The sequence below is a fragment of the Lampetra fluviatilis genome, chromosome 23 (genome assembly GCF_964198595.1).
Source record: "Lampetra fluviatilis chromosome 23, kcLamFluv1.1, whole genome shotgun sequence".
In the NCBI taxonomy this organism is placed as follows: domain Eukaryota; kingdom Metazoa; phylum Chordata; class Hyperoartia; order Petromyzontiformes; family Petromyzontidae; genus Lampetra; species Lampetra fluviatilis.
Window position 1 is genome coordinate 854,423 of NC_136297.1, and position 15,234 is coordinate 869,656.

The 15,234-nt window shown below is 51.5% G+C and overlaps 1 protein-coding gene across 1 annotated transcript; it reads right to left on the bottom strand.

Annotated features, from left to right (window-relative positions):
• Positions 1-173: 173 nt before the first annotated feature.
• DSCC1 (DNA replication and sister chromatid cohesion 1) lies at positions 174-13,739 on the bottom strand. The gene is made up of 9 exons (XM_078867375.1): positions 12,508-13,739; positions 11,000-11,174; positions 9,427-9,558; positions 8,435-8,525; positions 6,433-6,571; positions 4,753-4,808; positions 3,260-3,423; positions 1,733-1,881; positions 174-1,183 (listed from the first exon to the last, which is right to left on the bottom strand). Exons 1-9 carry the CDS (start codon positions 12,771-12,773, stop codon positions 1,075-1,077), a joined length of 1,281 nt encoding a protein of 426 aa, XP_078723501.1. The 5' UTR covers positions 12,774-13,739; the 3' UTR covers positions 174-1,074.
• Between the last annotated feature and the right edge of the window lie 1,495 nt (positions 13,740-15,234).

The following is a 15,234-nucleotide window of genomic DNA, read 5'->3' on the forward strand; positions in this document are numbered from 1 at the left end:
TAATTGATATGGTAACCGAGAACGATATCAAAGACCTTTCTAAACGCGTTGATAGGAAGCAATTTTGGTTTTCAAGCTCAACCCAGCGAGCGCGAACAAATGACGTTACGCACGCAGAGGCATAAGTTGATTTTTTTTTATTCGCTTGCAGTTAGTAGCTAGTTAGGATATACCTGGCAAAATGGACAATTGATTAAAATATTGATGTTCATTATTCGGACATTTATTTCTCAGAACCATGTTGGTCTAACTAGGTTGAAACTAAATTCAAGAAGGGGAAGTTGACGGTAAGCCCAAACAATTTCAGAAACAGTCTCCATCAACATCAGCCATACGAAGAAGATGATGTGTTTGAGAAGATATGTTTGTGTAAGGTGGCCACCCATCCGAGTGCTATCCAGGCCCAACCCCCAACTTAGCTGCCGAGATCTGCCGAGATCGGGCCACATCTCGGGTGATTTGGTAGGCCTTGTTCCTGTGTTCTTCAATGCAAGGCCACCGCGGGCCCACTGGCGGCCCCTGGGTGGCCTTCAGTGCGGCTCCCTGACGTGCGGCCCTCCCCCGACAATACACAACAAAATGTGAAAACAACCTCCTACCCCCACATCATCATCGTGCTGCTCTCAAACCCCCAATGGTTTCAAATATGGTGGCCCTCGCTCACACCGATTGTGATGCCTTATCGGCCAATGTGTCCCCCCCCCCCTCTGAAAATTAGCGAAGATCACTGCCTTGTTGGGTATCCTAGAAGAGCCTCGTGCAAATAATACATACAGGTGAAACTAGACGACTCACACATTCACTTTAAGAAGAAGGAAGACTCGCCGTACTGACGCACACAGTTATTCGGTTTCTCCTGCGAAATGTATTTGCCTGCGTCACCGACCCCCTTTGACTTTCAGCGGCGCTCTTCCAACAAAACGCACCGGCGCAACAAAAAAAAAGAACTCGTTGGGGTACAGCGGCCATCTGCCCACCCTGCCTCCGTTTTTCGGTCCCGTTCCTCCTGGGCGTACTGGGGGCCCCCCATAGTCCGGGCCCCCCCCGTAGTCCCGGTCCCGGCTGCGGCGGTCCTCACGACACGGAGCGGCGAGAGTTGAACACCTTGACCCCGCTGTGCATGGAGGAGCGAGCGTGCTTGGTGAGCAGCGCTGAAACGCTCTGCTTCTCTGCACACAGATCGCTGGGGGCGAGGGGCACAATGGGGTGGGGGAGGGGGGTGGGGGAGGGGGGTGGTGGGTGGGGGAGGCAGTCTCGGTCAAAGCAGCCTCCACAGGAGCTGGGAAATTCACATGAAAGAGAGTTCACTTCTCCCAATGCCAGGTTGCTGTACACAAAACATTTCCCACACAGCAAAGTTTACAGAATGTGATTGTATTACATAGGCCATCCCGGAGGTCTGTGTTGTGTTCAGCGACTACGATTATTAAACACAATAATGTCGTGAGCCACGCTCTCTCCGACACACAACCGGGTGAAGTGCTGAACTAGTAATGAATTGGCACGGTTTTGTTTACGTGACAAACCCCTTACTAAATTGGCCATGTGTCGTCGGGTGGTGGTGGCGGGTTGCACGACACATTTATATTCACCCGATCTAACCCCCCAAAAAACAACAACTCTAGTGTGGATATTGGTCACAAAAGCCTCTGAACTACTACTACTATGCGTTAAACCGGGCGCGTGGGAGCATTGGCGGGGAGGGGAAGAGTCGCCCAGAGGAGTCACTCACCGGACGTAGGGGGCGATATCCTCCTCCGTCCACTTGTCGCGGAGGCTGAAGAGCTTGGAGAAGCGCTCCTGGGGATCGTCGGGGAGGTCCTCCACCCGCAGCAGGGAAATCACCTCCGGTCGAGCGGCACGCTCCACCAGCGCCACGCCCTGAGCACCGCCAGAAGAGATGTGAGGACGACTCAGAGAGAGAGGACGACTCGGGGAGAGAGAGACTGCGAGAGTTCGTAAGCGCGGGCGTTCGTAAGTGTGGGTGGCGTTCGTGAGGGTGGTGTTCGTGAGTGAGGGGTGGCGTTCGTGAGTGGGGGGTGGCGTTCCTGAGTGAGGGGTGGCGTTCCTGAGTGAGGGGTGGCGTTCATGAGTGTGGGGTGGCGTTCGTGAGTGGGGGTGGTGTTCGTGAGTCAGGGTGGCGTTCGTGAGTGGGGGTGGCGTTCGTGAGTGGGGGTGGCGTTCGTGAGTGGGGGTGGCGTTCGTGAGTGGGGGTGGCGTTCGTGAGTGTGGGGTGGCGTTCGTGAGTGAGGGTGGCGTTCGTGAGTGGGGGTGGCGTTCGTGAGTGTGGGGTGGCGTTCGTGAGTGGGGGTGGCGTTCGTGAGTGGAGGTGGCGTTCGTGAGTGAGGGTGTAGTTCGTGAGTGAGGGTGGCGTTCGTGAGTGTGGGTGGCGTTCGTGAGTGTGGGTGGCGTTCGTGAGTGAGGGTGGAGTTCGTGAGTGGAGGTGGCGTTCGTGAGTGAGGGTGGCGTTCGTGAGTGAGGGTGGAGTTCGTGAGTGAGGGTGGCGTTCGTAAGTGTGGGTGGCGTTCGTGAGTGAGGGTGGCGTTCGTGAGTGGGGGTGGCGTTCGTGAGTGGGGTGGAGTTCGTGAGTGAGGGTGGGGTTCGTGAGTGGGGGTGGCGTTCGTGAGTGAGGGTGGCGTTTGTGAGTGGGGGTGGCGTTCGTGAGTGGGGGTGGCGTTCGTGAGTGGGGGTGGCGTTCGTGAGTGGGGGTGGTGTTCGTGAGTGGGGGTGGTGTTCGTGAGTGGGGGTGGTGTTCGTGAGTGAGGGTGGTGTTCGTGAGTGAGGGTGGTGTTCGTGAGTGAGGGTGGTGTTCGTGAGTGGGGGTGGTGTTCGTGAGTGGGGGTGGTGTTCGTGAGTGAGAGTGGTGTTCGTGAGTGGGGGTGGTGTTCGTGAGTGAGGGTGGTGTTCGTGAGTGAGGGTGGTGTTCGTGAGTGGGGGTGGTGTTCGTGAGTGGGGGTGGTGTTCGTGAGTGAGGGTGGTGTTCGTGAGTGGGGGTGGTGTTCGTGAGTGTCGGTGGTGTTCGTGAGTGGGGGTGGCGTTCGTGAGTGGGGGTGGCGTTCGTGAGTGGGGGTGGCGTTCGTGAGTGGGGGTGGCGTTCGTGAGTGGGGGTGGCGTTCGTGAGTGGGGGTGGCGTTCGTGAGTGGGGGTGGTGTTCGTGAGTGGGGGTGGCGTTCGTGAGTGCGGCTGTTCGTAAGTCGATGACTGCCTGTACTATCAACGACCAGACAGCTCGGGTCTTGGATTGGAGGGAACCCCTCACCTGCAGCTGTCCCAGCTGAGCGTCCATGCCCTCGGGCACGCTCTGCCTCCACACGTCGCAGAACTCGGCCAGGTTGAACTTGACGCAGCCCTTCAGCAGCATCACGGCGAGGGCGCGGCACACCCGGTCCTCGTGTAGCGAGTACACCGCCCCGGTCGCACCGCCTACACGGCAAGGGTGGGGAGGCACACCCTGTTGAGTATAGCGAATACACCGCCCCGGCCGGACCGCCTACACGGTAAGGGGGGGAGGCACACCCTGTCGAGTATAGCGAATACACCGCCCCGGCCGCAACGCCTACACGGCAAGGGGGGGGAGGCACACCCTGTCCTTGTGTAGCCAGTACACCGCGCCGGCCACCCCGCCTAAGGGAGAATGGGGTGCCACACCAGCCGGCATACGGCACAACACAATGTGGATTTCTATAACTTTGGAATGCAACCGCATCTCTGTGCAAAGTCAATGGGTCTCTGTGGACATGCGAGTATAGACTCGCATAGACTCTGCGTGCGTCTACAGAACACAATGTGAACATTTACGTACAATTAACCCTTTTCCCGCTCCGAGACATCTGCAAGTTGCAGGGTGGGTTTCCCGTTCACCGCTGATTCTCGGAACGTGCGAGCGGTTGGCGTTAATTTTATTTAGAGAGGCATAGCATCGCTGTTTTTAAAGACATTGTTGCTCACCACAGATAACTGTAGCGTCACAACCGCACTCTACGATAGCTGGCGCCAAACTCTGCCACACGCCTTCCTAAATGCCCTTTTACTTCCGATTCCATTCCGATGATGTGCACGCACTTACGTCATCGGAATGGAATCAGAAGAAAAACTGACGACTCGCATGAACGGGAAAGAGTTAATAATATAATGTGGCTTTACAAAGCCTCTCAAAGGACACTACAGAAGCAGCAGTGGGTATGTTCATTCTAGACGGAGAAGCAGTCGGTTGGTCATAGGCAGAGCAGAAGAGGGAGGTCGCGAGCCTGGACTTGAACAGAGCGAGGGAGTCGACAGCACGGATGCTTGGGGGGAAGATTCTCGCCATGGTGGTGATATGTTAACTACCTGGCCTGGTCTGCAGGAGGTCGTGGGTTTGATTTTGACCCTGACGCCTGCTGCTGTATATTTGGAGTTTGCATGTCCTCCGCGTGGTCACGTGGAATTTTCTCCGGGTCTTCCGGTTTTTCCCTCCACATTTATAATCAAGCGTTTAGAGTATTTGGCTGCTATACATTTCCACGTGAGGAGCCACTTTGTGGGCTATCATTTGTGATGGCCAGTTCACTTCTGAAAAAGAGCTACGTAGCTCAGTGGGGCTTTACCTGGTAACATAAAAAATTGTTTATAGAATGTCCACGAAGCATCGTACCATTGCGATTGATATTCAACTTTCCTTTACGTTTGAATGGCCAAACGTATCTGTGTAAGGGCCTGAAACAAAGTGTGGTTATAATTGCACAACTCTCAAAGAAGAAAAAAACACCTCACCTTCCTCTCCGTCTGTCCTTTCACCGTAGCAGTTGAGGCAGTGCTCAATCATGTCCCTGGAAAAAGGCAACAACACCAGAGACGCGTCGCTTTTACCCAACTCCAACTCCTCGCACGTGATCTATTAATAGAGCAGCAATGCCCCCGGGCTTGCGTCGAGCAGAGATACGTTCACTGAAATGGTGCCGACGACCACGGACGTCGGAGCGACGTCAATGACATTTTTTTTCCCCGCGCGAACGGAGACAATGGAGGTGGTACGGTGACGCCGCTGCGTTAACGCGCGTGCCTTCACCCTAGATGCACCCACGACGTTACGTTAAAGATTCTGCACCCGACACTTGTGTGTAGCAGTACAATTTAACACAAATTACAGAGGGTACACACATCGTATCTAAATGTGGAGGGAAAAACTGGAGAACCCTTATAAAAATCCACATGACCACGGGGAGAACAGGCAAACTCCAAATATACAACAGGCATCAGGATCGGAATCTAACCCACGTCCTCCTGTTTAACAGGCAACGTAGTTAACATCTCGCCACCGTTGGGATGTGTATATGTTCACACCCATACACAAACTTAATCGGACTTAAAGCTTTCGTGACTGCAAGAATTGATTAATTATCTCACATTAACATGCTAATTTTCACCTGGTGGAAAACCAACCACCGTCGGGTTGGCTGCCCACCACTTGCATTATCATTGGCTGCTGACATTTGGGCTATGCCCATTTCAAACCCTTATAAACAGTTTGCCTTGGAAACTAACCCCCCTTTTCCTGAAGACGACCGCTTGTGTTGCGATCGAAACGTCGTACTTTTTGTTTTTTGTTATTTTCTTTGAACCTATCTACGTGACTTTATCGAAAGACCCAAAGAAGAAAAATAATCGGGTTTTATGCTGAAGACTGCCCCAACAACCAAAACCAACAGTATTTACGAATGGAATCGGCTTCCATGTATGCATTTTGATTTTTCGGGGTGAATTTATCACTAAATATTGTACGGGTCACTGGTAGTCTGGAGTCGATGGCATGTGACTAGCAGCAGCAGCCACAGCCATAGCGAGATGGGGGGTGCCACGGTGTCGAGATGTTAACCACATTGCCTGGTATACAGGAGGTCGTGGGTTTGATCCCGACCCTGACGCCTGCTGCTGTATATTTGGGGTTTGCATGTCTCTCTCTCTCTGTGGTCGTGTGGATTTTTCTCCGGGTCCTCCGGTTTTTTCCTCCACATTTAGAATCGCCATCACGTGTTTAGAGTGATTGGCTGCTGTGAATTTCCACGTGATAAGCCACTTCATTTAGCTATCATTTGTGGCCAGGTCGCTTCGAAAATAAGAGCTATACAGCTCAATGGGCCTTAGCTGGTAAAATAAAAATTGTTTAAGTATACTGGAGGTGATCTGCCGAGTGTGGAAATTATTTGTAGCTCAACGGATTCCTCCAGTGTAAATAAATATTCAGATTCTGAACTTTTCGTATCACTGACGGGGGCACAGCCGCGACCCAAATTAATCCCCCAAGCGGAGCGACCGAGCAGAGCCACCAAGCGGAGGAGCCGCCAATCAGAGCCACCAATCAGAGCCACCGAGCGTGAGCCACCAATCAGAGCCACCGAGCGTGAGCCACCAATCAGAGCCACCGAGCGCAGGAGAGCTGCCTCCTCCTCTCACCTGGGCTCCAGCAAGCCGAGCTCGTCCAGGCAGACGCGGAGTGGCACGTGGCGGAAGCTCCACGACTCCGAGTCCACCAGCTGCGTGAGGAGGCTCAGCAGCCGCATCTCGTAGTCGAAGTCGAGCATCCGCCAGCGCCCTGGCGGCGGCACAGTTTGCGTTGTTGTTGTTTTTTTCCCCCCCCATTTTCTATCCGCGTCATCGCCGTGCGGTGTAGCCCGTTCTCCTAGAAACGCCGCGGCGCATGGGCGGAGTTTTTTGGGGGCACGGGGGGTGGAGGGGGCGACAGCCCCACCCAAACTGGGCACCTTTATAAATCAAATTCAGTAGTTCACTTTTAAGATTGAAAAATACAGGCACTCCTCTACTTACATTTGACTTACGCACTTCAAGAGATACGAACAAACCTGTCCGTATGTCCAGTTTCCTGTTCGGACCGAGAGTTTGTAAGTTTAACCGCCGCGCAATAGATGGCGGTGGTGGCATCTACATCTGCAGAACATGAAGAACCAGTGGCATCTACATCTACATGAGATTGTACAACTTTTAAAGCCATTCCCCATGTTCAGTGTACACACTGTACAACATGTTTGGAATCGACAGGAGTAAATTTGGAACTCTGAAACCTAATTCGTTCGTAAGTAGACGAGTCCCTGTACATTGATTATATCCACCCGCAATTCCTAATGTGAGGTACTAAGCGATGTAGAAGTTGAAAATATAGAAGTCGAACTCTGCCTATAAACACCACACATTGTTTTCATCACGGCGAATCGGATAGATCGCGATCGAGCGACCGGAACTACGTTGCCCGCAATTGTAAAGGCTGCTGCCTCGGTGTAGCATTATCATGATCATCATCATCACACAAGGCATTGGGATGCTGCTGCTGGATGCTGCTTCTGGATGCTGCTTCTAGATGTTACCCACGCGCCTTGGTCTTTGCTCGGCCTGCGTTACGCCTCTCACGGGGTTATCGTGGACCGTGCTTTACCCTCTGTATTCTTCAGGAACCCAACTACCACTGCGTAGAACAGACTTAATTTATTATATTATTTATGCTGTTGTCACTGTGGTCACCCACATCACTCTTGCAAATGAGACTATCCTGATATGCATGTTGTGTGTCCAATTTCTTTCACGCCGTACGTTGCCAACCGTGCTAATCGGAGGTGCGGGGGAAGAACAATAAGCTAAACACAAACAGCTGTTATAAATAAATAAATAAATTTGTTAAAATAGATTAATTTAAAGTGCACAGATCCCAATTGCTTCCTAATATCGGAAGGAAGAGCGTTCCAGACGGGCGCATCATCAACATCACCACTATCAACGTCAACATCCTTCACTTCATCATCATGCAGGTACCTCCTCAACATCACCGCCATCATGTATGTTAAACTTATTTTGCACCGCATGTAGCTGACCACGCTGATCGGAGGTGTGGGGGGGGGGGAAGGACAAACTAAACACAACAACAAGCAGTTCTAAAGAAATTTAAACTCATTCAAGATACGGAATCCTCACCACCTGGTAACACAAAAAAAATGTGAACTCGTGACATGGCGGCACAAGACACAACACTTTTCTTTCCGTTTCTTACCTCGTACCGCTCCACTCTCTCAACCATAACCTCGCTTGATTCAAACGGGTTCTAATTGCGGCCTTCAGAGGCAGTGAGACGATGGTCTCAGCCCGGTTGCCAAAGACCACGCAAAAACACCCTCACGTTCCATTTCCTCCCTGTTATACTGTCCAAGGGAAGGTGGTGCAGCAAAGACATCCCCTATAGCCTTATCAGATTGTTTGGCCAAGGGCTGTTAGCGACCGGGACTGCAAAAGCAGGGATGGTGTGATGCCAACTCCACGTCCAGCCGCGCTTTATTTCCCCGACTACCGATTGTTTACACACCGTACCAGGTACTTATTTAATGCCAACTCAAACATAGGGGAGGCCCAGGACCGGTCCAGATTATTCATCACACACCGCCGACACTCTCACCGTCGATCTGACAGGCATTGAGGGCCTTGAGGCCGGCCTGCAGCTCCACCTCGCTCGCCTGCACCCTGTCCAGCAGATCGGCCGTCGTGTACTGCACACACACACGCGTGTACACACAGACATCGTCATCATCACATCATCACAATCCATGGTGCAGATAGCTCGTAGGTGTCCACTGCCCAAGTCGTCATTTGTTTCCACTTTCCTGTCTCCTGTGCCAATATGCCTAAGTAGTGCACCACACCTTTCTGGCACCAATCTCTTATAATGCCATTGTCAAGCCAATCTCCGTGAGGTATTCCTCTCTTTCTGGTTTCTTACATTTTCCTGAACAGCACACTTTTAATTTTCCTGTTGTTTCCATCCCATATGTGTGTCAAAATCGTGCCAGTTTCCTTCTCATATTACTGCCCGCATCACAAGGTCGTCTTCTTCTATGTGCCACCTTTTTCTAACTTCTACGCTGGTCACCGTTTGGTTCCAATTCAGATGCAGTAATCCCTCTGTGTCAAATACATTTAGTCATGCACGGACATCACAAACACCGGATGAAAACGCAGGCACATGCATTTGGGACACTCTTAGGAAACGTTTAGTGTGGTGGTGGCGTGGGGTGTGGATGGTAGCAGCCGGGCTTATCGCCTGATGAAGCTGGTTGTAATTATCAGCAAAAAGGTCGTTCTCTAATTGTAAATGCTGTGGGTTTACTCTCCAACAAACAACCGGTGTACTGAAATAGTAACTAATTGGCACATTTTGTTACGTGACAAACCCTGATTAATTGGCCGTGTCGGGTGGTGGTGGCGGGCCTAATGACACATTTATATTCACGCGATCAAACACCTCGATTGTGGATAATGTTGGACGCGAAAGCCTACTACATGTTAAACTGAGCAGTTGGGCGATTGTAAAGAATGTTGGTGGTTGGGCGACTGTACAGGTCCCCCGGCACAGCGATGTGTGAATCCGCAGCGTGCGATGCTGCCACGTGCCTTCTGCTGCCCCGCACACAGCGCTTCATTCTCGGGCCCGCTGAAGGGGCACTCCCCCAGGAGACTCCGCAGCTTCTTGAGTCGAGGCCGGCAGCGCCTCACCTCCAGGTAGCTGTTGGCAAACCCGAACACCTACCGCCACCCCCCCCACCCCCGCAACACGCCACCAAGTAAGTATTAGTGCAGCCGGCAAGTCTGACTTAGTCACAGTCTTAGTCCGGTCAACTCTCGACCAACCCACGGACATTGAGTCACACCTTAGTTAATGTGGATTTAATTTGGTCACCGTCTAAGTCTGGATGATTAAAGCTGTCACGCATTGCATCCACTGGTTCACCCACCCGTAGCTCCCCCCCTCCCCCAGGCTATTCCAGCACCTCCGATTAGCACAGTTGGCTATGTACGGTGTGAAAGAAGTTCAACATACATAGATATACGATGGTGGTGATAATGGTGGTGATGATGTTGATGGTGGTGATGTTGAGGAGGTAGCTGCATGAGGAAGTGGGGGATGTTGACGTTGATGGTGGTGATGTTGATGATGCGGACATCTGGAATGCTCTTCTTTCCGACATTAGGAAGTCACTGGAGCTATGCACTCTTCAATCAACTAGATTGAAAACTCATTTCTTTATATCTGCTTTTTGTGTTTAGTTTGTTCTCCTTCCCCTCGCACCTCCGATTAGCGCAATGGCTACGTACGGTCCACAAGCAGTTCAATGTACATACATACACAATGGTGGTGATGATGTTGGTGGTGGTGACGTTGAGGAGGTATTTGCATGATGAGGAAGTGGGGGATGTTGATGGTGGTGATGTTGATGATGCGGCCGTCTGGTACGCTCTTCCTTCCGATATTACAAAGCCACTGGAGCTATGGGCTTTAAAATAATCTAGACTGAAAACTCATTTCTGTAGAACTGCTTTGTCTGTTTAGTTTGTTGTCCACCCCCCCGCACCTCCATTGAGCATGGTTGGCTACGTACGGTGCAAAAGAAGTTCACTCCGTACGGGGAGGACGGCCGCGGATAATAAAAAAATCTCGGGTAATCCAAAAATATAATAATTTTCCATGGATCTCTATGCCAAAAACCATGAATATAGGGGTATAAATTTAGAACGAATACTAAGGATCGACCGTCGAAGCGCCTGCTCAGTGATAAGACTTTCCTGCTCACGCGCAGAAGACTCGGCCCACGAAGTGGATGACAGTAGAGCCACGCCAACCAACATCCATCAATCTCCACCCACTGCTGTAACGATATGGCAACTACTGTACTCCAGGGGCGATCACGTGTATTTCAGATTGGCAGAGCAACATATTTGTTCGGTTCAAGCACGTGACTTGTAATCAATATTTCAAAGATTAACAATATATAATTGTTTTTAGCTTCTTCATTTGGGCTTAAGGGCAAACCCACGAGTTATTAACTTTTGTCAAAATCTCTGTGTGTGCGGTTAATCTGAAAATCGGATAAACCGCACGCGAATAATCGAGAGTCTACTGCACATTCGCGATGCGGGCTGCCGTCACGGTGCGGTGGAGGTTGTGGGGGGTGTGTGGGGGGCTCACGTGAGCGGTGAGCAGCCGGGGGGCCTCGGCATGCCCCTCCGCCCGGAGCGAGTCGGCCGTGCGGCCGTCGGGCAGCAGCAGCAGCAGGTTGGAGGTGTCGGCGGCGCGCAGCTCGTAGGTAGCGTCGCCGGTGCACAGCACCGCGTGGTCCTCCCCGTCGCCCCGGATCACCAGGCTGTGCACGCACCCATCGGTAGGGTAGGAAAAGAAGAAGAAACATGAAAACTATTTTATTTATTTTACTGGGTAAGGCCCACTGAGCAGTGTAGCTCTTTTTCAGAAGCGACCTGGTTTTCACAAATGATAGCCCAACGAAGTGGCTTCTCACGTGGAAATTTATAGCAGCAAAATTCCCTGAACGCACAATTATAAATGTGGAGGGGAAAACCCAGAGGACCCGGAGAAAAATCCACGCGTCCACGGGGAGAGAGACACGAAAACTCCAAATATACAGCAGGCATCAGGGTTGGGATCGAACCCACGGGCGTGGCTCTGAGGCACAGATGCAGGTCCTGTGTAACTCGAAAGTCAGGCGAAAGTGGGGCCTTTAAAAAAAAAAATTGTGGCCGAAATGAGAGGTGGGGTCTTCAAGAAAGAGGTGGCCTATATGAGATGGGGTCTTGAAGACATAGGAATGTTGCTATGCTTGGCTACGCGAGTATTGCTGCTAATGTCGTACTGCACGGTACGCCACGTTGGCTGCACGTTGGCTAGGAGATGTTAACTCCCTCGCCTTCTACACAGCAAGACGTGGGTTCAATCCCTGGCCACTGACGCCCGCTGTATAGTTAGAGTTTGCGTGTTTCTCTCTCTCCGTGGTCACGTGGGTTCTTTTCCCCCTCTAATTTAGGAATCCACAGCACGCGTTAAAGATTATTTGGCTGCTGCTCTACATTTACACGCAAAGATGATGATGATAAGCCACTTTTGGTTGGACCCATCGTTTGTGATAGTTTACCTATCAACCCCTTATCAGTGCCTACCTTATTACAGACCAATTCAGATCTTATTGGTCACCCTGTGCCCCTTATAAATCTCAATGTTCACCCTATAAAGTCCCATCACAAGGAGAGAAACACAAACAAATAGAGCAAAACATGTTTGTGCCCGTATTGAAACGGCTGTACCCGGTATAGACCCGCAAACTCAATGTCCCTGTACAAGAAGAATTCGGGGTCAAAGCCGTTGTGACAGGTTGTGACAGCTTCGTCGATAGCCAGGTCCCTTAAAACACACAGCCACACTGTACAGCTCAGTGGGGCCTTACACCTGGCAAATTAAACCAACAGTTGAGTCGGTTAATAAGTCGGTGCTGTGGAGAGTGCTCTGGAGAGTGCTGTGGTGAGTGCTGTGGTGAGTGCTGTGGTGAGTGCTGTGGTGAGTGCTGTGGTGAGTGCTGTGGTGAGTGCTGTGGTGAGTGCTGTGGTGAGTGCTGTGGTGAGTGCTGTGGTGAGTGCTGTGGTGAGTGCTGTGGTGAGTGCTGTGGTGTATCTCCCTGTCCACCGCACCTGTGGCCCGCACGAAGTTCACCACTGAGCGTCTCGTCCGTCTCCAGGATGACGATGGCGTCTTCCTCCTCCTCCTCCCCCTCCTTGTCGTCCTCACCTCCTCGTCCATCTCCTCCTCCACCACCACCTCGTCGTCGTCGCTGTCGCCCATCGCCCCGCGGGGCGAAGCTGAGGCTCTGGAAGACCGGGAGGAGCTCCGCCTCGTCCAGACGGGCGACCTCGAGCGTGGCGAGCACCTCGCTCAGCGAGCGCGGGGGCGCGCACATCGCGTGGGGTGGTGGTGTGTGGGGGTAGTGGTGTGTGGGGGTAGTGGTGTGTGGGGGTAGTGGTGTGTGGGGGTAGTGGTGTGTGGGGGTAGTGGTGTGTGGGGGTAGTGGTGTGTGGGGGTAGTGGTGTGTGGGGGTAGTGGTGTGTGGGGTTAGTGTGTAGGGGAGTGTGGTGGTGGTGTGTGGGGGTAGTGGTGGTGGTGTGTGGGGGTAGTGTGGTGTGTGGGGGTAGTGTGTGGTGATAGTGTGTGGGGGTAGTGTGTGGTATATGGTGGTGGTTGAGGCGATGTTGTTAATGATGTGGGTGGGTATTGTTGTTGAGGTGATGTTGTGAGTGTTGTGGTTGTGATGTTAGTGTTGTAGTTGTTGAGGTGACGTTAATGTTGTGGATATTGTTGTTGAGGCGATGTTAGTGTTGTGGTTAGAGGTAATGTTGTTTATCTTGAGGTAATGTTATTGATGTGGTTGTTATTGAGGTAATTTTGTTAATGTTGTGTTGTTATTGTAATGATGCGCCGACGTTACTGTGCCTGTGATTAACATTCATACCGTACTGCGTTCACGCTTGTGCAGGCTATTGTTGGTTTTGAGTGAATGTTGTGTATATATGCTGAGGTGATGTCGATTATATTGACGTCTAGTTGTTGATACTGCTGTATTGTGTGTGCTGAGGTAATGTCGATTTTATTTACGTCTAGTTGTTGTTACTGCTGTGTTGTGTGTGTGTGTATGCTGAGGTAATGTCAAGGTATTGACGTCTGGTTGTTGTTACTGCTGTTGTGTTGCGAGCGTTATGTTGTTAATGTTGTTACAGTTCGCAGCGCTGTGCGGGAAGGATGTCGCTCGCTTCCCGCCGAAAGTTGACGCTGCAGACCGCCGGCGTCACGTGCCGTGAAACTCTCAATCCGGTTGGTCCGTTTTTCGTGACGTCATTGGAACGATCCATCGCGTTACTCGATGGGGGGGGGCGAGCAACTTGGAATCTCCCATTCGACGATTTCATTCCCAGCTGGGGATGCGATTTATCGTTTAATTGAAGATCGATTCATGGATCGAATCCAGTGACTGTCTCCACGTGGAGAGATGTTAACGACCCCGCTTGGTCTACAGGAGGTCGTGGATTCCAAGCCAACCCTGACGCCTGCTGCTGTATATTTGGAGTTTGCAGTGTCTCTTTCTCATCATCATCACGGTGGCTAGGAGATGTTGACTACCTCGCCTGGTATACAGGAGGTCGTGGGTTCGATGACGAATCCACGTGCGCAAGTGTTGTGTGTGTACACGTGGTGTGTGTACACGTGTTGTATGTGTGTACACGTGTTGTGTGTGTACACGTGTTGTGTGTGTGCACGTGCTGTGTGTGTACACGTGTTGTGTGTGCACGTGTTGTGTGTGTGTACACGTGTTGTGTGTGTGTACACGTGTTGTGTGTGTGCACGTGCTGTGTGTGTGTACACGTGTGTGTGTGTGTACACGTGTTGTGTGTGTGTGTACACGTGTTGTGTGTGTGTACACGTGTTGTGTGTGTGCACGTGTTGTGTGTGTACACGTGTTGTGTGTGTGTACACGTGTCGTGTGTGTACACGTGTTGTGTGTGTGTGTGTACACGTGTTGTGTGTGTACACGTGTTGTGTGTGTGTACACGTGTTGTGTGTGTACACGTGTTGTGTGTGTGTACACGTGGTATGTGTGTACACGTGTTGTGTGTGTGTACACGTGTTGTGTGTGTACACGTGTTGTGTGTGTGTGTACACGTGTTGTGTGTGTAAACGTGTTGTGTGTGTGTACACGTGGTATGTGTGTACACGTGTTGTGTGTGTGTGTGTACACGTGGTGTGTGTGTGTACACGTGGTGTGTGTGTGTACACGTGTTGTGTGTGTGTGTACACGTGGTGTGTGTGTGCACGTGTTGTGTGTGTGTGTACACGTGGTGTGTGTGTGTACACGTGTTGTGTGTGTGTGTACACGTGGTGTGTGTGTGTACACGTGTTGTGTGTACACGTGTTGTGTGTGTACACGTGTTGTGTGTGTGCACGTGTTGTGTGTGTGCACGTGCTGTGTGTGTGTGTACACGTGTTGTGTGTGTGTGTACACGCGTTGTGTGTGTGTACACGCGTTGTGTGTGTGTACACGTGTTGTGTGTGTACACGTGTTGTGTGTGTACACGTGTTGTGTGTGTGTGTACACGTGTTGTGTGTGTGTGTACACGTGTTGTGTGTGTGTGTACACGTGTTGTGTGTGTGTGTACACGTGTTGTGTGTGTACACGTGTTGTGTGTGTGCACGTGTTGTGTGTACACGTGTTGTGTGTACACGTGTTGTGTGTGTGTACACGTGTTGTGTGTGTACACGTGTTGTGTGTGTGTACACGTGGTATGTGTGTACACGTGTTGTGTGTGTGTACACGTGTTGTGTGTGTGTACACGTGTTGTGTGTGTACACGTGTTGTGTGTGTACACGTG

What these genes read in the sequence shown, in the direction of transcription:
- DSCC1 (XM_078867375.1), bottom strand. Translation starts at nt 12,773, where the DNA reads ATGTGCGCGCCCCCGCGCTCGCTGAGCGAGGTGCTCGCCACGCTCGAG. An exon ending in GAACTTCGTGCGGGCCACAG is followed by an intron (nt 11,175 to 12,507) that starts GTGCGGTGGACA and finishes GTGCGTGCACAG; the next exon opens with CCTGGTGATCCGGGGCGACG. An exon ending in CTCGGCTTGCTGGAGCCCAG is followed by an intron (nt 4,809 to 6,432) that starts GTGAGAGGAGGA and finishes GCCTTTTTCCAG; the next exon opens with GGACATGATTGAGCACTGCC.